General features: G+C 40.3%; 3 protein-coding genes across 3 annotated transcripts; all 3 read right to left on the bottom strand.

Annotated features, from left to right (window-relative positions):
- Positions 1–1810: 1810 nt before the first annotated feature.
- Positions 1811–7095, bottom strand: LOC146677622 (neuronal acetylcholine receptor subunit alpha-9-II). Its single transcript, XM_085382389.1, has 6 exons — positions 6964–7095; positions 6518–6663; positions 4602–4756; positions 4167–4347; positions 3467–3818; positions 1811–2681 (listed from the first exon to the last, which is right to left on the bottom strand). The coding sequence occupies exons 1-6, from the start codon at positions 7001–7003 to the stop codon at positions 1909–1911; spliced, it is 1647 nt and encodes a 548-aa protein (XP_085238515.1). The 5' UTR covers positions 7004–7095; the 3' UTR covers positions 1811–1908.
- Positions 7096–8950: 1855 nt separating this feature from the next.
- On the bottom strand, positions 8951–15122 carry ube2ka (ubiquitin-conjugating enzyme E2Ka (UBC1 homolog, yeast)). The gene is made up of 7 exons (XM_085424426.1): positions 14763–15122; positions 14087–14180; positions 13870–13928; positions 13670–13752; positions 13253–13352; positions 10475–10603; positions 8951–10375 (listed from the first exon to the last, which is right to left on the bottom strand). Exons 1-7 carry the CDS (start codon positions 14823–14825, stop codon positions 10301–10303), a joined length of 603 nt encoding a protein of 200 aa, XP_085280552.1. The 5' UTR covers positions 14826–15122; the 3' UTR covers positions 8951–10300.
- A 2149-nt stretch (positions 15123–17271) lies between these two features.
- klb (klotho beta) lies at positions 17272–22368 on the bottom strand. Its single transcript, XM_085382381.1, has 6 exons — positions 21499–22368; positions 20184–20697; positions 19807–20075; positions 19449–19705; positions 18348–19279; positions 17272–17961 (listed from the first exon to the last, which is right to left on the bottom strand). The coding sequence occupies exons 1-6, from the start codon at positions 22252–22254 to the stop codon at positions 17540–17542; spliced, it is 3150 nt and encodes a 1049-aa protein (XP_085238507.1). The 5' UTR covers positions 22255–22368; the 3' UTR covers positions 17272–17539.
- Between the last annotated feature and the right edge of the window lie 1529 nt (positions 22369–23897).

The following is a 23897-nucleotide window of genomic DNA, read 5'->3' as shown; positions in this document are numbered from 1 at the left end:
TATCTCACCATCTCCATCAAATTCTGTCAAACAGAGCCCACAGAACAATCAAAAGTTATGCCACCTACTGCTAAAACCTTTTTACTTAGAAAATTAATTTAATTATTAGCCTCCAGGTCAATTAAAATTAATGAACTGGTTACAGAATGGAAGTGAGTGAGACAGAGCTATAGCCACTTGCCATACTCTACCCCAGAGTACCAGAGGAATGAATACTCTCCAAATATTTTTTGCCTCCTCTCAGTAGTGAAGTTATGTGAGCGGGTCTCTGTAGAAGATGAAAAATGAGTGGGGATGCTTCTGAGCTGCAGATCTTGTACACTTCTGTTGCCACATGCAGCTTCAAACAGTAAGCTTTGGGGCATCCACCACCACTACAATGGTATGCGGGAAGTGAGCGCCCTCTACTGTGAGCTTAAGGTAATGTGAAATTAAAGAATACGACTCATTTTTCTTCATATTTGCAGCTCTTAGCAGGAATAATGAAAACTTATGAGAATGCATACGAAGAAGAAGCAGCCATCATTTACACGCCTAAATAAGTATATCACAGTGTAATTTTACTAAAGTGCAAGTTTATTTCAAAGTGTTGGCCCAAGGCTCTAATGTTGTCCAAAGTTATTAAAACATATCAGTGGGCATTCATTGTGCCAGTTGACATAATGCATCGCTGCATTCAGCTTGAGTGTTGTAGTGTGTATTTTAATTTCATCCCTGAACTGAAACAAACTAGGACATTTATAAAGTAAACTGAGATAGACCAGTTATTGCTTTGAGGAAGTATTAAACTATAGAATTGCCATAATACGTCTTCTATTTATTATGGTGAGAACTCTGGGAGACTATTTCCATGTAAAATGTAGTATGAGTAACTGTATTGTTCAGCAAAAATGCAAATAATTTCAATTATACAAGGCTCAGAAAATGAATACAATTATTTGCATTCAACCTCTTATTGATTGCTTTTCATTTTTCCTGCATTCCTTTTGCCCTAACCTCTTTTATTTCTTCCTTTTCTACTTGGCTTTCCAGTGTTCAGGCATGCACACACACACAAACACATTCACTTGACTTTCAAAGTTAAAGGGATGGGCCTTCGGGAGAACGGGGGTGTCAGAGTGCGCACATTGTGTTACATAATTGATGCTCCATATTACCTTACATCCTGACGGCCCTGGCTGTGCTACAAACAAATCTTGCTCATTAACTATTCACTGGATGATTTTGAACAGAAAAATGATTCTGCCGATCAGGAGCTAGCACTGGCGCTGCGTCTCTCGGCCCCAGGCGTCTGATTACACAGTTGTGAATAAGACATGTGCTGTCTCCACCGGTCATATTTTAACTTGACAGCTGATCCCCTCAAATGTATTCAATGGTCAAATGATGAAGTACTCCTACATCAAAGGTATGATTGACGGAGGCTGTAGCGAGCTACACATTGAGATGCTATAGACTGTATAGCTGACAAAGTAGTAAAATCGAATGTATTAACGAGATGAAGTAAACTGAAAGCAATGAGTTATGAACTGTGGTTTCAATAGATCTGTTATTTGGCATTGCCTGCACATACTGAATGTGTCATGATCTGGCTTATTTTGTTGCGTTTTAGATCAACAACAAAAAACTTATATCACTATGTACAGTACATGAAATCATTATGTGTTGAAGACATAATAGGTTAAACATATTTTTAAAGGTAAGGAATGCAGAGTGGCTTGAATGCGTGTGGACAAAACAATGAATGACAGCTGAAATTTGTTTTTTCGATGATTAATAAAGAAAAGCTGGAAAGTTCACATATGTTTGATTGTCCCATTTGTTTAGAAAAAAAGGGAAAATAGTCCCAATTGACCTTCTGTATAAATATGCAAATTTTAAAAAAAAATCTGTAGAACCACAGTTTGGTCATGGTGCCTTACCGATGATGAGGATGCTCATGAGGAAAACCATGATAAAGAAAATCCACATGAAGAATCTGTCCATGACCTTAGCTATCTTTTTCCATTCTGCCCCCTTGGCGCACGTGGCTCTCTGCTCTCTAAAACAGTTTGCTATGTACTCAACATTGCGCACTAGCTTAGTGTCCATACCAGCGAAGCCACTGCCATGGGTGCAGAAGACACAGGGGCCAAAGGTTACAGTGGGACCCTGAGGTAGAGGCTTTTTATCCTCAGGGCAGCAGGGAATCTTCTGGTCCTCAGAACAATACAGCACCTTATGGTCTTCTTTATAGTAGTCGTTTATCTGAATTTTACCATTAGAGCTTTCATACTTTCCGGGTTCAAAAGTAGATATGTGGGCGCTCTCATCTCTGGTGATGTGGTGCTGAACTCTTGGATATTGCTGCAGCTTGGAGCTCTGGGATCTGGGATACTTGTCGCTATGCCGGTCCTCTCGGCTACTTTGCCTACCAGGTTTACCATTTGAATGAATGTGAGTGTTGAACTGCTGGTGACGGACTTCATCCTGGGTGGAGCGAGAAGACGAAGACGAGGCAGAGGCACAGTTCTCACCCACTTCATAAACAAAACAAATCTTTGACATGTAGTCAATGATGAGGACTTTTGCCCAGTGTGGAACTGGTTTGGCCTCCACACCACAGAAGTGAATGTTCATGATGAAGATGGTGAGAGATGTGGAGGCTGTGACCATTGTCATAGTGGCGATATAGTACTTCCCTGTGTAACAGGAAGGAACAAAAAACAGATGGAAGACAAGTCCATGACCATTAACACACTGTAGGTACTAGAAGGTGGCCCGACATCATTATTAAACCCTATGGATTAGCATTGGGATGTCACTCAAGTTCATATGCATATGAAAGCAGACGAGCAAATACTTTTTGTTCACATTTAAAAATTTCCAACTCCAGGTCAGATTATAGGGTGTGCTATAAATATTTGGACATGTTCGTCCTGTAACATATGGAATGTCATCTTCTCCAGCATGTACACCTGCCTCTCATTCAGTGTCTGCCCCTGTGACCCTTAAAGGTGTAACCTTGTGCTATGCTACATTGCTACATAGATAAATATGGCCCAAGTTTTAACAGTAAAATTCCTAAGGGTACCTTTAATTTGAAAACTAAAAACATACCAATGCATCACTAGATCATAGGTCATTTTTGGACCATGGTCAATGGTCAATGGTAACTTTATTGTCCCTGATGGGAAATTGATTCGCAGTATGTCAAAACAAACAACAAACATACAACCAACACATCACGTACACTCATTAAAAAAATACTATAATATAATATAAGCCTGATAAAACAACCTAGATATTCCATCGAAAAAAGTGCAATGTGCAATGGCAACAACACTTACAATTTAGTGTTGTTAATTATGCATGCCTGTACGATTTCTGGTATATATTTTTTTAATAATAGAGTGACAGAAACATAAACCATGCAACAAAAACAAGTTATTAAATATATTTCTAAAAAAAACCAAAACCTTCTTACCTATGAGAGGCACACTTTCTGAGGGCGGCATGCTCTCAGCCACCATGAGCTGGAACACCGTTAAAGCTAGAAGAACTGTCACCCCCAGGGAAACCTTTTCCCCAGAGTCTGCAGGCAGATAGAAGCCCAGAGGGGCCAAGAAGGAGATGAGGAAGCAGGGGAGGAGGAGGTTGAAGATGTAAAAGGAGGAGCGACGCTGCAGGAGTACTGTATAGGTGATGTCTGGATACGGGTCAGAGCAACAACCATACATTATGACATTCTTGGTGGCCGGCATTCCACGGCACTCCCACTCAACATTTTCCACAAAGTCTGACAGGTCACCGCTGTCCATGCCCATAATGATGTCTACCTGGAAATAGAGGGGAGGGACACATTTACTGAGAAAAACGTTATGTGTACGTATACACAGATGTATGATGACAAATACAATGAGCAATGTGTACCTGATCTACATGTCAAAAAGGTCAATCTCAGTTACTCTCTGATCTAACACAGAGGCCAGAGTCACAGCAAGAGCTGGGTCTTGTGTTATTTAACCATTTTAAGTGGCCTGGTAAATTTAGGTGTCCCAGATTGCCACTATCCTGAAAGGAAATGTAAGCTACACAGACTCAATATGGGTTTATCCTCCACAGCATGTTGTTCCATCTACATTTTGTTAAACAAGGTATGGTAGATGGGCAGTATTTCTCCAGACCTGGTTGCCATTGTAAGTCCAGGAACCAAAGGTGAGGTTACACTCCTGGCTGTCAAAGGGGAAGTAGGAGACGTCCACCACGCAGGAGCTTTTGGTGATGGCAGGAGCATCCCAGGTTATCTCCCCATTGTAGCGCAGCCTCACGTTGGTGTCCATGGGCCCAGAGAAATCATCATCAGCTCTAGAGGAGGAAAACAAGTTGAGACTAACTGGCAAGTCATGTGTGTGATTTGGTTAAACAGTGGTCAGATTCAGCGTCTTCTGTTGCTAATTGCTAGTATTTATAATCTCACAAGTAGTCTTTAAAGATAACCATGTAGTCTTTAAACATTGTGAATAAACGTTATATTGAATTATAATATAAGAGACATTAATGGCAGCAAGAAGATTTGTCCACATTCTGCATTCCTGGAAAATTCATCTATGTGAGCATACTTATTATACAGGACGAGGTCAGGCCTCCACACCAGGCTGCTAGGGATGTGGATCACATCCAGTCCATCATAGTCCTCCTTATTCCACTTCAGGTAAGCGTCATGCCACGTCTGCCTAATCCACAGGTAGGCAATCAGCACCTGGTTCCTTTCATCCTACGGTCACAGTCATACTAGTCACAAAAAAGGACCTGCAAATGTATGCAAACACAAACTAGCATGCAACCGTTTTGGTGCCTCTGGGAGAATTTGTTTTTGATTACTTTAAGTGTGAAGATATTAAAAAAAACACACACACACACACACAATGATCCCTGCAGCTCATAATGCTAAATTAAATGTTATTGCACTGATCATTTCAATTTATAATTTATACTACATGAAAATAATAAGAAACTGACAGAAAAAAGAGGAACTGTGGTATTTGCCTCATTGACGTATATCACACCTTGCAGAAACTTTATTGCCAGCTTCTTCATTTAGAAATTCTCTATTATAGTTCCACATTGCTTAGAGCTCTGGGATATTTTTAGACCATGTGACATAGTGCATGCTTGCAATCTGCAAGAATGACATGACCACTGATGGTCATGTCATGGCAGTTGTGAAAAACACCAGCTACAGCTTGTTTTTCCTTTAGTAGTTTGTGGTGAGTTTTGAGGCCTGTTTATGGTTACCGTCCTCTGACAGGATATGGCCTTATTTTAGTTTTATATTTTTGACTCTTGCAGCGTGTGCATATTGCTGTCATATAACCCAAAGCCTAACATTAAATACTTCCTCTATTTTTCCATCAAAGATACCTTTGATAACTTTGAATTTCTCTCAGCATCTTCACGCGGATGCTTAGAAGAACTAATTGTTGATGAGTGGTTACAGTTACCAGTTAACACTAGACTCCCAATGTCAAATCCACAACTGCTAAAAACTTTTAAGGTCTATAAGAGGTTATGAATTTCTGCACATGCCTCAGTTACTGTGTCTTATAACTGTATATCTACACACAACAGACAGTAAGAAAAAAATCCCTCTTGATCTTCTCGGTTCACTGCTCATCAACACCAGGTGGACAAACACAAAGCCTCACAGTGGCTGAAATCCAGACCCGTCTGTCAATATCAGGTGGATGAGCACAGTACAGGAGGTTGGGGGAACACATAACCGCTTTGGTAACAGGACACTCCAGGGTGCACACACACTCATTTGCTGTCTGGCTCGCATCCGTTTCTTCCAAAGTATGACAGAGTGACGACAACAAATGCCCAGATATTATATGGAAACATTACATTCAGCAGCTGGTTTTGTGTCTTCAACTACGCACGCCCAAACCCACACTCACTCCACAGTGAATTAGCAATTCACTGTGGAGTGAGTGACGCAGCACTGAACCCAAACGGGAACCTGACCCAGCCGTGTAAGCCACCAGCCGGTCGATTTGTACAATAGGAGGTCATGGACAACGTTAAGAATAAAAGGTCTGTTCACCTCCATGTTTTCCTTCATGCTGGGCTCAGTGTCAAGTTAAAAAACTCAGTTCTTCGCATTTGCATGTTTTCTGCTAAATCGATGTCAGTTTTACTGCAGTGTGGCTAATGTATTGGCCAATACATTATATGCCAACTATTGACTGCACAGTAATGCTGTAAGCAGAACACGCTATTCGTGATTACCACATATTATTCAACATACATAAATCAGATGCTGATGCCCCGTTTGTGTGCATAAATCACCTTAACCGCTAAAACAGAAAGTGTATTTTTACGTTTCTGCAGCTAGACTATTTAAAAGAAATGCTATGACTCTCAGTGAGGTGTTTAATTTTAGTCGTGGACATAATTAACCTCTTCCATTTATAACTCGCCTTTAACCAGAATGCGTCGCACACAAACCAAGACTTGCTGATGAGAGAGCACGCACCATGTCTTTGATTTGAGAGAGGGTGACCTGCAGGGTGACGTTGAGGGCTCTGTCTGTGTCATCCACAGGCCGCAGGGCACTGGAGTAGTTCTCCATCAAATCATTCAGGAGTTTCTGGGCATAGTGACCCTGAGCAGAGTGAATCACTGAGAGGAGACACAAGTGGTCATCTGTCAACATGCAGGAGGTTAAATTAGCTCCTTCTAGTCACAAATGATTGGTTTACTTTTTCTTGCCATTTGTTAAAACAATACATTTTAAGGCCACGTGAAGAAAATATTTTAAACTATTATAGGTGGTAAAAGTGCAAGCATTTGTGACTTTATACAGTTATGAAAAATAATGTAAACCTGAGTTAAATGATATAATCTAGTCTAATGAATTAAAAGCAAAATGGAGAGGTCTCTTTTTTTCCCCAAAGGAAGACAGGCTTAAGTTTGACTCACCTTTGGGAAGCAGCATCACCAGAAAGATTATTGGGAACATTGCTAGCAAGCCTCTTGGTAACTAATAACTCCAAAGAAGAAATTAAAGGTGGCCTCGACAAGTAATCTAACAGTTCTTGGTTTCATTCCTCAAGATCTACATGATGAGCATTCAACCCCAGTTGAACTCAGATGCAGATAGCAGCGAGCTGTTTCCTCTGGCCGTCTTTGCTGTAAGGCCAGCTCCTAATGTTTGGCAGGGGAGGCAGCATGTCTGCTGACTGAGACACGGAATAAAACTCCAGCTATCACATAGCAGCAGCAGATCAAGAGAAACAGGATGCCCACGAATCATCGCCTCGCCACACAAGGGGCTATTCGCCTGTGAAGTCAGGTGGGGTACTGGTCTGCTCCTGCAACATGCTGCTGTTATGTCAACGGAGGAAAGATGGGAATTTGAAATTCAGGGGATTGTAAATCTATCATTCAATCAAGCAAAGTACAGATTGGCAGCAAATCATTGAAATTAATGAAAGGCATAATGAAAAAGTGAGAAGTAGCATTTTTTCAACTGGAATCGACTTCATAAAAAATGAACATTTCATATCAGCTAAAGTAGAACCTAAAGTAGCAGGTTTTGTAAGGCCCAGGCTTTTAAATAGGAAAGGCATACTCATTTTAATTTAAACAATTATTTACAATACAAATATAAAAATACATTTTTCATCATTAATTAGAGAAAAATATGTATGTTTATTATAACACTCCTGAAATGCTTGTGATTGGGGTGCTGTTAGTGTGCATCTATTCCCCACAATTAACAAAGTGTCACCTTTCACTTTACAGCTGAGGGATTTCCTTTAGCTTCATATATCACACTGGTAATGTCTTACTGGAATTTGATGCAATATGGCCCTTTTCCAGAAAGATGGCAGCCACACAAAGCACAGCACAGGGCTTTTATACACCACGAAAAGAAACCCCTGCAGTTTCTGCTGAAAGTACATGCTCACAGTGGAAACACTACTCTTAACTCGCTGAAACACCGCGTCAGGATGTTAAAAGCTGTGCGCTTTAGTTTTGCCATGATAAAATATTTAATAAGGCCTTTTGCTTCCCATGCACCTGAATATTACACCGATCATCATCTATGGCAGAACGACTGACAGAAAGTGACGCAGCTGCGGTGAAATCAGCTGCTTTGAACCCTTCAGGACTTTAATAAGGCAGCGAGTTACTTTATTTTGTGTCATTTTAATAACACAATGATTATCTCAGTGCCATTACCTGAGCCAGGAAGCATACTATTTCGGTGTCACGTATTCAGATTAGAGCGGCTCCGTCGATTAGGGGATGTTATAAAAAGTTCCAGATGGTAGATGCGAGAGACACGTCAGCTTTTAATGAAAGGATAGAAAATGAGCTTTGGCTATTTAGGATGCCTGAGGCTGGTTTACTGTGCAGTGAATGCTGTACAGTTAAATCTACAATATCCCCTTTGGATTACAATACAAATATCAGAGGTTGCTTTTTTCTTGTCTTTGTGGTGCAAATGTGCAGGCTGAAACAGCCCTCAGATTACTGCCAGGGTTTCTTGGATAGGTTCAACATGGCACAACATGGTACCAAGCAGGCCACCTGTTATCTGCACTATGAAAAAGAGGCTCTGAATATTATCAGAATTCCGGCATCCTTTTGCTCGTTGAAGATCTGACTGCACAGAAAATTTACCTTCTTGAGCAAGGACAAATGATCTATAATACTAATGCCCAAAACACTGAAAATTGAATTTCAGTATGGAACTTGAATCCCTGTAATTACATTTCTATTATATGACATTAGTATAGCAATTTTAGTGGCTCAGTCTAGTTTTTATTCAAATTCACACAAAGCAAAAGAAATGTTCAAAATGCCACAAATGATTGAAAAAAATCCATTAAAACTGAACTTCACATTACTGTCAAGTGGTGTGCGTGAGAGAGGCAACACAGAAAGGACAGAGGGTGGATTAATTTACACAGACTTCAATATTTTATTTACAGATGAATCATTGACATTTTATCTGTTGGCCTAGGTAGGTTGATGCTATATTTTTCTATCATTTTGAACCATTTTTTTTTTTTTATCCAGACTTGTGACAGGTTGTGTTACTGCTGAATGCGTTTATTTTCTCTCCGTTTAAAAACAAGAATCAAAATGTATTCCTGTAGAAGTCATATCCAAGTAAAACACGATTTTTTTCTTAAAAAAAAAAAAAAAAAAAAAATATGTGGGGGTAAAGGAAGAAAGGAAGTAAGCCAAGTGAAGAACAGGTTGTGAGGACAGTAACTGAAGATTGCCTGGATTTTGGGTCAATTGCCAACAGCTTAAGAGGGTGAAACATGGCATGAAAATGAATATGGCTACTGTGTGAACACCTTTTGACACTTGATGAACTGATTTCTAGAACACGGAATAAGCTGATGCACGCATTCTGCATTTACTTTGTTGCATTTTGTGACTTTCCCCTCAATTTTATGTCCAATTAAAGCACTGTTATTGCCCTGAAAACTCCCACAATATAACAAATATGTCTATGATTGTAATTAGATACTTCCAGTAACTTATTCTCAAAATCCTAATATTACACCTAAAATTATAAATTCTCTGTTCAGCAATCTATGCTGTTAGAAATGACGCCAACATTACTAAGTTTTTATTTTGGGATAGTGAAGGGATTAAGGTATGGTTTGGAAACAGTGCAAGAAAGTTTTGACTGAGTCTCCAATTGAAAAGTTCAAAATCTCAGCTTAATCCTTGTCCAGAAAAAACAGCCCAAAAGTGCGTTAAATCAGGACCAGGTCCAAAAGAGCCCCTCCCCTAAATGGCTTGACTCTCTCCCACCAAAGTTTTCACAAATTAAAGTAAAATGCACTGCATAGGCAAGGATAAGCTGCTGTCAGCTGCTTCTTGCACAGAGCCAGTAAGAGCTGGGAGATTGGCGGATGTGGGCGGGGTCTTAAGTCTGGCATTTGCTTCAAAGGTGGTGAGGTGTGATTGAATTTCTGATTGTAGCTCTGAGTGGAATGTTGAATGAATTCAGAAACCAGAGATAAGAGCTCACAGAGCGGCTGATTGGAGTGTTGTACAGCAGATGGTGACGTGTGCAGATGAGAGATGAAACACAGAGGGGATAAAGGCGGGGCTGGAGAAGAGGGCGAGTGTAGATGTGAGGAGTCCACTTTAAAACAGAGGGTACATTAAGGGAAGAGACGCCTTCAGACAGTGGGAATTCGAGAGAGAGAGAGAGAGAGAGGATGTGTTTGGTAGGAAGGAGAGATTGGGATTAAGTGGAAGATGAAGGAGGTGCCAGAAGTACTCAGTTACTGAGCAGCAGCTCTGTCGCCGTCTCCACATCCCAGGATTTCGACGACAATGCCACTATTACTGCATTCTGCGGAGGAAAACAAAACCAGTCACACATGCTGATTTATTCTGCGAGAGTTTCACATCGCGATTCAAAGCAGGAGAGACAAGATTTCGAGACGCTTACTTTTTCAAAGCCCATGGCACAGAGTTTGTCTATTTTGCGTGTGTACTCCGGACTGGAGACGGGAGCGCCTGCGTAGACGTGAGACCAGAGTCTCGCTGTCTGTTTAAACATCTCTGGATTCTGCTTGTACTGCGCGGTAAAAACAAATGGAAAAAACAGCTTTACATTTGAATTAAAATAATGCACACCACCCTCCATAACAGAAACTCTTGTATATAGGTCATCAATGCCAAGAGAAGAATTATCTAGATTTGAAACATTTAAAAAGCACCATGTTGGCATTGTGTTAAGAAATTAAATATTCAGTGTCACAATTAACATATATTTTGGGGCAAGTGCTATAGTCACTCTTCTGTACACAACAAATTACTAACATGATAATTCAGGGCCAGAGGAAGTGGTAGAGCTGTACTTTGCCAGGTAGCCAATTCTGCCAAGCGCTCCGTTTCCATGCTGTGTAGGCATTATTCAGCTGAAATTTAGAGTGTAGATTTCTCATCACTATAAACTATTAACAACGAAGCTGCTAAGTGAATAAGACATTAGACGCAGGTTCCTGTTAATACAATTTCTTTTCTTTCTTTTTTGGGGTGGGGGGGGGGGGGGGGATTGGAAACTTTTGGTAATACCCAACAATGGTGAGGACATTTATCTCTTGCTCTCTAGAGGATCTGTATCAATACTTGCAAAAATGCATTTTCAGCATTTACCTCAAACAGCAAGAAAACAACTTCTCTTTGAAGCTAATCCAACTAACATGTAGAGGATTGTTGCTGGTGAGGAGAGCCAGGTCCCTAGCTATGAAGTTTCAGTTTCTAAAGTCGATTTAGGTTAGCAGAAGTATGATCAGGATGCTTGTCCTTTTAGGTGTGTGTACTGACAATCACCAAGTTATGTCTCCCAGGGCCACCAGCATAATCATTTGCCATCAGCTCTGCTTACTAGACTTCTTTCTCTGCCAGTTCCACTTCCTCAAAATTGAAGGTTAAGCACCTCTATCAAAATAGAAGCATTCAAGTATGCACCACAGTGCAAAGGTGAAGGAGGCAGGAATGTAGTCATGATGAAGCAGCGCAGTATGTCACGCTTTTTTCAAGCAATACAATAATTCTAATCTCATGAATAAAATCGAAAAAAACAAAACAAAAAACAAAACAAGACCACAAACTTCACGTCTGGTGAATGTTAAAACATGATTATTATTGAAATCGTTTGATGCAATTGTGGCTGGTAGATGGGTCGGGTAATAAAATACATATAGGGAGCGCATTCATATCCCTTTAACGCGCTTTGACGAGTCACCTATCCCACATGGTAATATGATTCTTTAAAGTTTACCCAGATGCACTTTAGAAGTTTTCTTTAGTCATAAACAATTTCAGGGAACTGATACTTCCGTTACTGTACATCACAGAAATTAATCTTTGCCATTGAAACTGGTGTACTATAAGAGACGATCAACTTTGAAACGCTTTTTAGTGTAAACTTAAAAAAGAAAAACTCACTGTTGTGATATACATATCAAAAACGTTTATACCACTCCTCTTATTTAACCTCATTTCATTACTTTGTTTCTCATTGGAGTGCATTTTGTTCACCAAAGGATAAATTAACTGTACAAGTGATTAGTAACAGTAGGTTTAGTAATGTGCTCAGAGTAGGATTGCATTTGTTAACTAGAAAAGCTATTAACTATAAAACTGGAATAGCTGGTGAAGGAACATACCTTCCAAAGATTATAGGCTGGATGCCATTGCTACACTGATTACTAGAAAATGAAATCTTTTAAAATAAAAAGACAAGACACTGCCCACTAACCTCTCACAGGATCGCAGGATAATGCATTTCCTACACTTAAAAAATAACTGCGATCAACTTTGAAGGGATCAACTGCCAAGTTTTACAGGGTTTGGCTGCTATTTTCCGTGTATGGGAAGAATAAAAGTATTTGATACAAAGCCAAAATAATGTAAAGTCCAAGGGCTTGGGAGGCCTTTTTTCCCCTCCTTTTCTCTAAAAAATCCCAGTAAATTACAGAGTATTAGGGCCACATTAAGAAAATACCATTTTGAGAAAAAACAAAGCCTATATGTGGAGATTAGAGCATGGCTGCTATACCCTCTACAAGGTGGATTAGAGAGTTAGTGAAATCATATTACAGAATCAGTTACACAAAATTTTATTTCAGCACATAAACAAAAAGAAATCTGCACATTTTGACTTTTTCTGGATACAATTTCATTTCTTCTTAAAATTTTGACTGTATTCCCAAAATGATCATGTTTTATAATACTCTGTTTTTGGTAGCAAACTTTATTTACTATGACAACCAAAAAAGAAACTAAACCTACATGCAGTATTGGTATACCACTGAACATTGCTCAACCAGTAAGAAAACACCAAACTGTGTCTTTGAGGGAAGAATCCAGGGCTTCAAACTGTAAAGCTAACACAAGTGGCTAAAAACAAAACTGATATATTCTGAACACACTCTCCACTGCAAGTGATCAGAAGGTGCAGAATCAACCAGGCCTCAAAGTACGTAGCTAAATAGTACGCTACAAAATTACACAATGACCCCACATTTTTTCAATTTTCAGTATAAATAACATACTGCATATATATCAGCCAAATTACAGCAATACTGTAGTACTGTTAGTCACTATGAGGCACGTCTGTAGTATGGTATACATGTGAATACATATTTAGTAACAATTGCTAGTAGAGATGCATCATGTTCAAGCAGGAAAAGAAGTGAAAACATAAATACACACCCACCTGATTAGCTACCACAGCATCCTGTGGATCATCTGGTTCTGCGGCTGCCAGTAAGGCTTGTAATGACAAGAGAACTGTCCTCAGTGTCATAGCTGCCGCCCTGAAATGACATGCACGCAGTTTTTAAAGCAACCACTATTCATAGTACCTATACACTGTGGCCTCTGACACTTGCAAGTTTTCTTAGAAGGCCTAAATATGACTAAAAAAAAAATGCATTAAACAATCTTTTATTTAATCCTATTTATATCTAGTCATTTTCCCTAAATTACCATCCAAAAGCTTTGTGCTAATTTCAACTGTTGATCATGTAGGCATTAGAAGCAACCTGCAGTTGGCCTTAAATTTCACAAAATATTTCATAATGGATGTCTGACAGATGAAGAATGTCAAGAATCTTGGAGCACATTTACTCACCACTGGTCTTTAAGAATGTCCAGACATATTGCACCTGTGACTGAGCTGATATTGGGATGCCAGATCTTCGTGATAAACCGAACCTGAGATGAGAAAAACGCAGAAGAAAAGCATTGCTGGATTCTTACAGTAAATGAGAACTGAGGGGAATACTTTCAAGAGTATTTCATACTGTATGAGAAGGAGACATTGAGCCCTACCTTGGGTGGATTGAATGGATATGTCTCTGGGATTTTAATTTCTAGTTGATATCTACCTCCTGGAAGAAAATATGGGGATATCATACAGAACAATTCAAGCATTTAAAGAGTTTGGCAGACTTCAGGATCAACCTTTTCTCAGTGATGATAAATATCACAAAAGTTATGCAACCATGTATTCACGAGAGCCGAGAGCGTGTCCCCCAAAGCTCCTCACCTTCATATGGCGTGTCAGGTGGCCCTGCTATCTCTCCTTTAAGTTCTGTGAAGTTTTCGTCCACCAGGTCCACCTTTATCTGGTTTTTGCTAGTCTGAAAGGTGGAAAACCAAATGTGCGTTATGGCTTAAGTAGAAAAGGAAAACGCAAGGTGTTAAGTCACCAAATATAAAACAAGACTATGCAGCACAAGTTAACACCCCCCACAGGCGTTAACTAAAGTTGATCAACTTGTTGCGCAAATCCTTTGGATTTAGGTTTGATATACACACTAATCTAAATAGGGAAGAGCTTGTACAGGGTAAATGTGCAAAGAACACCTTCAATAAAACATGCGGACACCACCTTACACTCTTTGCTATGGCTATCCCGATTAGCTTTACCATCACAGAAGGCATGGTAAGCTACCGAGTACTGCTAGCAACAAGAAGTTGTGGATGATTTAATGCGGTCATGCTTCCAAATTGGAGCAAAAGTTAATTTCTTGGCTTTATCTTCCACGCTGTGGTGTATTAATAACTATCGGCGAGGCTGCTAGCTCAAGCTAGCAGTTCGGTGATTAGCAGTCTGACAGCTGAGCCAGCGACGCGTCACTCTCATTCAGCCCCCGCAGTCACGGAAAGAGGAAAGAAAAGAATTAAAGCCACAGCTTCGAGTGGCAAACATGACAACCCACCTCTTCACTTTTAAGCACTTCCTTGAATTCCCGTTTTATCCTCTGAACTGCGATGTTAGCCATGGCTCACCCGTGTTCCCGTCCGGCTTGGGCCTCGTCGCCGTCCGACCTGACTAACGTAAGCTAAAGCTAGCTTGCTCTGCCTACAGTACCTTTGCACGTTTTAAATACACTCTGAAAAATAACAACAGGAAGGCTGCTGGCCGCCGAGCGCCGTCAGTCCTCGCTATTTATACAAAGTTATAATTCGCCAAAATGTCTCAACGTCTGTCTGTCATCTCAAATGTATAAGAACACAATGGTTGGGGCTACTGAAAACATTTTAATACCAAACTGCATGCAGTCTGGAGGAGAGGGGTCATGTGATCAGTATTGCCATCCCGAATCCCTTCTGCTATTGGTTCATCGGCTTACAATGAATATATTAGGGTGTCCGTGGGGGGCATGCATTTACGGTTACATTTAATCAGTAAAATGTGATAACTTCCTTTTAGTCAAAATTGACAACTCTGCTGTTGATAACTATTACTGTTAAAGCACCACATGCAGTATGAAAACTGCCTCTAACACATTACAGAAATGAGGAGGTGTTTTCATCTGATGATCAGAGCAAAGCTCTTATGCATTTTGGCGACACAAACATATGCGTAGAAAAAGTGTAGAAAGAATAAAAAACAAAAATGAAACAACTAAAAGGCCACTGTGGCCATTCAGATGTGATCCTGCTTAGCTGTATTCTAATTCTGCTTTTAGAGTTAGTGGGAAGAAATCCTAAGGATATCAAATTGTGTCAGGAATTAGAATCTCTTAACATTTGGCTTGAGGAAAATAAGCTGTCACTTCATCTGAGGAAGACCGAAAATATTCTTTTTACTAATAACTCAAAACTTAACAAAGTTATAAACCAATCAGTCAAATGTAACTTGTTTGAAATGAGCCCAACGAATAGTCCAAAGTACCTAGGACCATAATTTATCAGAAACAAGATCGTTACATCTTTTATTTTTTTTAAAAAAGAAGTGATTTTTATATAGGAACATTAAAAAATATATGTTTATTAATGAGAAGGAAAATGCTATGCTCCGTTTTGGTCAAATCGGACTTTCATTATATCTTCAGAAAAGAGTCAAAACCCAGTTAAAATCAGATCAAAATTAACTACTATGTTATAGTCTTAAATATCTGCATCAGCAAACCTTTACAGACTAACATGGCTAAATGCTGTAATCAGGGTGGAATACTTATCTTTAATCTTCATGTATAATATTGTATATGTATGTATATATATAATAACACCAAAAGTACCCCACTGTGCTTTTGTGACTTTTTTGTCAGTTAAACTGCGCTGTGCAGCAATCAGACACAAACCCCATTCTGTAGCCACACTGCTTTATCACAGGACACACATGAGAAATATGCATGTTTTTTTAAACAAATAACAGAGAAGTGTTTCATAGTGTTTCATCATACCTGCAAACAGTCACACTAGGGGGCATCATTGCCCCATGAACATCCAGTCTATGAAAAAAACATGTTATAATAAATGCCTTTGTTGTCTTATGAAAAGAAAGCCACTTTTATAAAACTGATTGGTGATTTGAGATCATGTTTTTATTAGATTTTATTGTTATGAGATGTTTTGCACTGGTATGTTTTCTCATATTTGTTTATTATAAAACATAGAGCTGACGTAATCACTTACGTAAGGTTATAAAAAACTCACACATGCCCTAGCTTCTCACTGCAACAGTCATTAAATCTGTTGCCATTTTACAGTCTTTTAAATATGTAGAAACAATAAAACAAAATATCTTCACAAAAACAATTCTGAAAATATTGGGATGTTGTGTAAAATGTAAATAAAAACAGAATGCAATGATTTGGCAATATCCGACATTTAAACTGAGACACTTTACAATTTTGTGAAAATGCAACAAGTCCCAAAAAGTTGGGAGAGTGACAACAAAAGGCCGGAAAAATAAGTGGTACCACTAAGAAACAGGTAGAGAAACATGATACAACTGTTTAACTTCATTGGCAACAGTTAAGTAACATGACTGGATATAAAAAGAACATCTTAAAGTGGCAGTTTCTCAGAAGTAAAAATGGGTAGAAGTTCACCACTCTGGAAAAGAACTGTGATTACAAATTGTGGCACAATTTCAGAATATTTTTCCTCAAGGTAAAATACAGAAAGTTTTGAATATCTACTGATCTATACTACATATCATCAAAAGATTCAGAAAATTTGGAGAAATCCCTATGTGCAAGAGACAAGACCCGTGATCTTCACATATCCAATAGTATCGTATTGTTGTCAGCTCTCAGTTTAAAAAGCCTGCATCTCATATGGTATGAAAGTGTATTAGTGCGTATGGAAAAGTACCATCAAACAAGAAAGGTATATACAGTTTTATGGCAACATATGATCCCGTCCAGATGACGTCAGGCCTTGCATATTTCAGCAAGACAATGCTATATCAGACATGAATGGGACAATATTCCTCTCCTAAATGATGAACAGCTGGTCTTCTCGATTTCTAGATCTTAATGGACTGTTAAATATTTAATATATTTCCTGTGCTCTGCTGTGAATAAAACTTATGAGATTTGCAAATCATTGCATTCTGCTTTTATTTACATTTTACACAACTAATCACACATTCGTCACATGAGCAGAAACAGACACAAATGGAGCGTACACAAGTCGTTGCCCTTCCCAGTCAGTGAGCCACAGGGTTTTTTATGACACACGAATGAGTCAGTCTTTCCTAGTGTTATCGCTTTACACCAGGTGGACACAAACACACTCCTTCCTTTCTTCTCCTCCTGCTCAACCCAACTTTCGCTTTTCCTCTGCCATGTCTTTGGTTTCTTTTGGTGACTATGACAAAAACCACTAGCGCTGCCAGCATTGCAGCTGTTATTAGGAGGCACCCCCCAAAGACCAGCATTGCTTTGTTTGTGAACATCCATGCGCATATAGAGCAAGGCTCATGCAGCTCGCTAAACCTGCAGGGCTGCACTGAGTCATTGTTAGGGGATCCGCTGAGAGCAATGATTTCTCTGTACACATTAATGGAGGCTTTGGCTTTGGATTGGTGTTGGGCTGAGGTGAAGAGGCCATACTGCGGTACGTGTCGATCTTGGAGTTTCCACACGTAGAAGCCGTGCAAGTTGACTCCATCAAGATGGTAAGCTGCAAAGAAATAGAAATATAACAACAGAAAAGTAAGATGAATACTTTATCTAAAAAACACGGCTTTTATTGTGTTAGAAAACTACACTGCTTCCATGTGCAAATACAGGTGAGTCATAAAGGGCAGTGCCATAAAGGGCAATATGGCCTTTATGGCACTGTTTGTCCTCGTCCCTCGTTTCTGCTTTTATGGTTTTCATGGTTTCTCAGTATATAAAGCTTTTTATAGTAGGAAGCAATAAGGTCATTAAGCCTGTATCACATGTGGAACTGTATCTCTGTCTCAACATCCTGAACACTGCAGACTCTATTTTGATTCTTGCCAAATATTGTTACACAACACATCCTGGACTGAGGTAGAAAATTGTCTAAAATGTTTGCCCTACCTTTGAGTGCCTCCTGCAGGTAACTCCTTAGGTAGTGTTGCCGGAGTTTATCCTCAACAGGAGCCTGATCGTCAATCCCACTCCCGGTGACAATGATAGGTATAGCTCCATCATACCTCTGGCTAACCCACTTTAGCATCTTACGCAAGCCCCACGGCACAATAGCTTGCCGCAGGCTAGAAGAGGGCCATGTTGGATCAGAAAGAATCAGACAGTCATGATCAGGAGGTGGTTTCTGCTGAAAACTGTCCTGTGTGTGGGAACGCGGGGAGACCAAACGGGTAGTAAAATGGTTTAGTGCGATAAAACTCAAGGCCCCTCTCAGTTCCTCTCTCTCAGTCTCAGTAAAATTAGGAAGAGGAGATCCAGGAAGGCCCATTACTCGAGCTCTCTCTTCTAGATACATTCTCATTTCTTGTGGGTAGTCCCCCATGTTGTGCTTCTCCTCACGTCTAGTCCCCAACAATGGGTCTAAGAAGCGACCAAGTTCAAACAGAAGGAATCTTTCAGCTGCCACTGTGTGTGACTCCAGGAAGGGGTTAGCAGGTTTGGCCCAGTCAGCATGTAGTGCTAACGATACCAGTCCTTGCTGTTGACTGTAATGTTCCTTCTCATATAACCTCCAGGCTTTTGCATGAGCCAGAAGAAGGTTATGAGCTGCCAGATGCTTGTCTTCCCCACTCGAATAAACGTCTACAAGTCTGTTTGGCTCATTAATAGTGATCCAGTTCTGAACCCAGGGACCCAGCTCCTGGTAACAAAGTGCTGCATATTCCTGAAAAGCGTTCACTGTGCTGTAATTGAGCCAACCACCTGAGGCATGCAGCGGCACAGGTAAACCCAGATTTGGAGATCGGTGTGTTGGGTAATAAATAACCACAAGAGCCTCGAGATCCCGCTTCTTGAGTTCGGTCACGATACAGCGGTAGTATCTTTGTAAAAGTAAAGAGTGTAGACACAGAGAGACTGATTCAGGCAAAGTAAGTGCGTATGAACTCGAAATTGCTCTGTCAATATGCGGGGTGTGACTCAGGTAAAGTTACAGGTATAACATGAATTGTGTTATTTGAATTGTCACTGTGTGTGTGTGCGCATCTTTACCTCAGAGCTTCTGTGTTTACATTAGAGAGGTCTCCTTGGGGTAAAATCAGAGACCAGTTTAGAGCGAAGCGATAGTGAGATGCCCTTGTCGATTCCAGCAGGTTAAGATGATCACGGATAGCCAAATAGTCTGTGCACTGTGCTCGCCTGGTCTGGAGCTTCACCCCTGGGACCTGATGCAACGATCCGTCACCTGTCAAGTTCCAACTGTACAAATGAGGGTCAGTAAACTGTGGGGAGAAAGGGTAGAAGTTGACCTACAAAAACAAAACAAAACAATACAATTAAAATGTGTTCTTTAGGCGTCCGGAGCATTATTGAACATCTTCCATAGCTGATAATCATAAAGTCATGTTACCTGTAAAGTGGAGTCTGCAATACCCCAGTGAAAGTTGCAGGGGAAATAGCCTTTCACCTCTTGCGAGGTTTCATCACTTGGGAAGCCATTATCATTAACTATTTCTCTGTAGTACTGAGCGGTGCTCTTGGGGCTCCTAGTTCTGTTTGGTTGGCTGAAGTCCACATAAAAAAGGCCTCGTCTAATACTATACCCATAATTCCACTCAAATCCATCCACTAAAGACCAGGCCATGTATCCAAACACCCGTACACCGTCAAGGTTAATGGCTATGAAAGAAAACAAAGTAATAATAGAGTAAGATAGACAAATGTTTGTGTCTCAATGACTTTATTGTCTAACTCATATTTATTTGTTCTTCCCAGCGTTCTGCTTACCTCGCAAGACTTGGTTGATAAAGCTTTTCATCAGATAGATGCCCACTGTGTCTTCCTTTCCTACAGTGGCTTCAGAGAACCAGCCTCCCTCAGCTACTAAGACACTTGGATTCCCATATTCCAACTTTATCCAGCCCAGGAGTCGTCTTAGGTCTGGAGTCACCGTCTGCCCGTAGCTGATTACACTCTGCCCCAAACGGAGGTTGTTAGGCCCAAAGGATAGGGCGAAAAAGTCAGCTGTCTTCTGCACCCAGAGCTTCTCTTCAGGGGTGAATGCTGGCAGAAGAGCCCCAAGCTTGGTTTTTAAAGAGACTGGGTAGTCCCCATCACCAAAGATGGGACTGGCAAACCAGCCCAGTGCTGCCTCTATTGACTCCTGACAGAGCTCAGCACTTGCATCAATGGCTTTGCCTCTTTGAGGTTCCACCCAGTGGGAGCCCAAAACAATGGACACTTTACCCTTCTGAGTTGTGCGGAAGTTGGCGTTGTAGGCATGCCATGCTTTAGCGTGAGCCTGGAAATAACAGCAGACACATTAGTGTGATGTTTTTAGTTTTGTTGTTTTTTTTCCTGAACATATTCACTGTAAAATAAACTTATTTGACTCAGCAAAATTTACTGTGTCTCTATGAAAAGCACAGGTATACATAACATAGTTAATTCTGGATAAGGAGAGGGAAAATGAGAGATAAGAGAGTAATTATGAAAACAATTACATATAAATGGTTATTTTATTTGAATTTTTTTTGGTTTTGTTTGCTCACTGGGCGCTGCAGGTACACCATCTGTGCTTCTTTGCGTAAACTGAAAGTGATTATTAATGAGGCATGTCTCCCCGACTTCCTGACACACACCATTTTTCTCCAGTAGACAAGTGCTGATGTGGTGGACTTTGACCGCAGTGTCTCTTTAACTGTCGTGTTTATCACAAGCCAATCAATATAAATAAAATTGACGAGTCATCAAGGAGATAAAACAAAAAAACAAAACAAAGCAAGCAGCCAGGTTTTGCACTTGTTTGCACTAGTTTTATACGCCCTGACCAATTTGATTGTATTAAAATGAAATATCAGGGCTTTCTTGCTTCACTGTCCTCTGACCTAAAATCACTCGAGCAATATACAGATTCACTGTCTATCGTAAAATGATAAAGCTGTGAGAGTTCAAAGTTTACACAGTTTGTGTATGTGTGTAACTGGAGATATTCTTCATATCGCTGGCGTTGCAACCAAAACAGATGAGGAACACGAAGAGTAAAAATTACATACTTGTGAGAAATTTGACAAAATCTGCTAGGTCCCCATGTGTAACTGACCTTTATCAGATTGTGTGCCACAGTAAGAGAGGTGGCAGGTCCCCCTTTTTCTCCAGGAGCATGGACTCCTGTCCCGTATCCCTGTACAGCCACCAGGTAGGGATTATGCATTGTGAGCCAATACCTAACACGACTCCCAAAAGTGTGGAAACAAAAAGTAGCATACTCCTCGAAAAGTTCCACCACAGTTTCGTTCTTCCAGCCTCCATAATCCTCTTGCAGCACCTGTGGCAGGTCCCAGTGATGGAGAGTGACGATGGGCTCAATTTTCTTTTCCAGAAGCCTCTCTATGAGGTAGCTGTAATGCTTCACAGTAGCAGTATTGGGCTGACCTCTGGCATTTCCATCAGGAAAGAGTCTGGGCCAGGAGAGAGAAAAAGAGTATGACCTTACACCTAGATACTCCAATGCTTTCACATCTTCTTCCCATCTGTTGTAGCTGTCACTTGCCACATTGGCAGCCTCTCTGTCCAAGCTGCCACTGACAGAGGAGTGGGTGAAACTGTCCCAAATTGAGGCACCTTTCCCATTCTGGTTCCAGGCTCCTTCTGTCTGGAAAGCAGAAGTTCCAGAGCCCCAGAGGAAGCCTAGAGGGAAGGTGTCATGTAGAAAAGATTGCCCTTTGAGTGTGGGATCCGGTTTGGGCTGCTGCCAAATATCCCTGCCCTTCCCAAGAGAGCAGGTTGCCTTGTTCCAAGAATATAAGGAAAACAGGAGAGAAGACAAGAGGAAGTGACATTTGGGCTGGTTCAGCATACTGAAGGTTTCTACCTTGATTCCAAAATCCACCTTAATGAGACAGCTGATGTCAGTCCGTCAGCGCACGTTTGAAAATAATGCATTCCTTTATGACTGATAAGAGATCCATAATGTGGGTGAAGAAGAGGCTGAAGTGATCAAAGCGAGCAGAGTGGAACATTTGAAGCTTCGAGGTTTTGCGCTCTCCATCTGACACCCTGCGTCCCTATCTCTCACTCCCAGTGTACTTCTGCTCCCACTCAACCCCTCCCTACCACATAACGTTCACACATACAAAGGTTGACTCATGTCCTCACATACTTGTTTTACTACCGAGGCCATTCCGGCTCATTAATTTAACCCGTCCTTCAAAAAGCGCTTGATTATTCTTGGATCTCAGCCAAATTAATAAAAATAAATAAATAAAGAGTCATAATTCAACACAGCTAATAAAGATAATAGTGAGCTATCTTTCAAAGGGTGCATAGAGACTGACTCAGAGCTCTCAGGCACATGCTGATTGCTGTAAAGAACATTTGTGTCAATAATTAGCTTGTACTCTGATCTTAGCTTCATAAGAAAGACTTACTGCACATTACAAACACACACACTGTATTTTGTAATCACTTGCATTAGGGGATTTCAGCTTTCTAACAAATCAGCAACGGCACATTTTGACACATTTATTAAATAAGAGATAATCTTACACTGTGACGCTGAAAAAACAGGCTGTTTTCTGTTTTCTTACAGCCAGAAGCTTCTAATCACATCAGTGTTCTTTTAGGATTTGATCAAACTGTGCCAGGTGGGATTAGTGACACTGGCTTATAAGACAATATTCAATTAAGCTCCACTTGCTGTATGCGTAGCAGTCGCTGACCCAAGGCAAGATTAGCACTGCCAGGCTAGAAACACTGCTGGGAAGAAGGTTCATGCATATGTGTGTGTGTGTGTGTGTGTCTGTGTGTCTGTCTGTCTGTACATACACATAGCTTCCCTATCACAATAAAAAGCCATTTTAAAAGAAACCCTTTCTCATCATCCTTCATTAACACAGTGTCTAGAGTAAACAACACAGTGGACCTGAAGCCACTCTGCCTCAAGGCATTAGTGCGATAAGTCAATTGAGTTGGAAAATGTTCATGTACTACCCAGGTGACCTCGGTGTGGTCGCTATGATACAAGAGAGCTACCTCAGAAACACTGTAGTTTAGCCTTCTCATTCATACTTTTCACAACATAGTAGAACAAACTAAAGATACAGTATACTCATGGCATTGCTTAGTAAAGGCCCATTTCATTGATTTTTAGAATATTTTAAAATCAGTTCATGTTTCTCAAACTACAGACCAACGTCTTTTAGGGTGCCAAAACAAAAAACAAAACAAAATCTGAAGTATTAGTTTGCTTAAAACAATAACGTAAACTAAATCCAAGGAACTGATTTCATTACTTTCACTAGCTCCGCTTATTTATACATTTTTATCACAGTTTACTTCTATAAAATACACTGTTACATAAAAAGGGAAGTGAAAAGAGGATGTTGAAGTGAGAAAAGCATAAGTAGTCTGGGAATTGCTTTCATTTCTATGCCTGTTTCCGCTCAGCTTCATGTTGTTTTTACTGTAACTTAAAAAACTATTAGCAACTACTGCTGGAGC

Source organism: Rhamphochromis longiceps, linkage group LG2, assembly GCF_057381845.1.
Source record: "Rhamphochromis longiceps isolate RC_006_pf linkage group LG2, R_longiceps_female_GT1.1, whole genome shotgun sequence".
In the NCBI taxonomy this organism is placed as follows: domain Eukaryota; kingdom Metazoa; phylum Chordata; class Actinopteri; order Cichliformes; family Cichlidae; genus Rhamphochromis; species Rhamphochromis longiceps.
Note: the sequence above shows the minus strand (reverse complement) of the source record. Positions and strands in the feature narration are given on the sequence as shown.

Excerpts from the sequence above, each read along its gene's own strand:
- LOC146677622 (XM_085382389.1), bottom strand. The coding sequence starts at position 7,003 with ATGTTCCCAATAATCTTTCTGGTGATGCTGCTTCCCAAAG. Across the intron at positions 6,664-6,963 it reads GGTGATGCTGCTTCCCAAAG|TGATTCACTCTGCTCAGGGT; the intron begins GTGAGTCAAACT and ends GTCTCCTCTCAG. Across the intron at positions 4,348-4,601 it reads GACCTCGTCCTGTATAATAA|AGCTGATGATGATTTCTCTG; the intron begins GTATGCTCACAT and ends TTCCTCCTCTAG.
- ube2ka (XM_085424426.1), bottom strand. The coding sequence starts at position 14,825 with ATGGCTAACATCGCAGTTCAGAGGATAAAACGGGAATTCAAGGAAGTG. Across the intron at positions 14,181-14,762 it reads AAGTGCTTAAAAGTGAAGAG|ACTAGCAAAAACCAGATAAA; the intron begins GTGGGTTGTCAT and ends TCCACCTTTCAG. Across the intron at positions 13,753-13,869 it reads ATCCATTCAATCCACCCAAG|GTTCGGTTTATCACGAAGAT; the intron begins GTAGGGCTCAAT and ends TTCTCATCTCAG.
- klb (XM_085382381.1), bottom strand. The coding sequence starts at position 22,254 with ATGCTGAACCAGCCCAAATGTCACTTCCTCTTGTCTTCTCTCCTGTTT. Across the intron at positions 20,076-20,183 it reads TATCAACCAAGTCTTGCGAG|CCATTAACCTTGACGGTGTA; the intron begins GTAAGCAGAACG and ends TTTCTTTCATAG. Across the intron at positions 17,962-18,347 it reads CCTGCAGGAGGCACTCAAAG|CTTACCATCTTGATGGAGTC; the intron begins GTAGGGCAAACA and ends ATTTCTTTGCAG.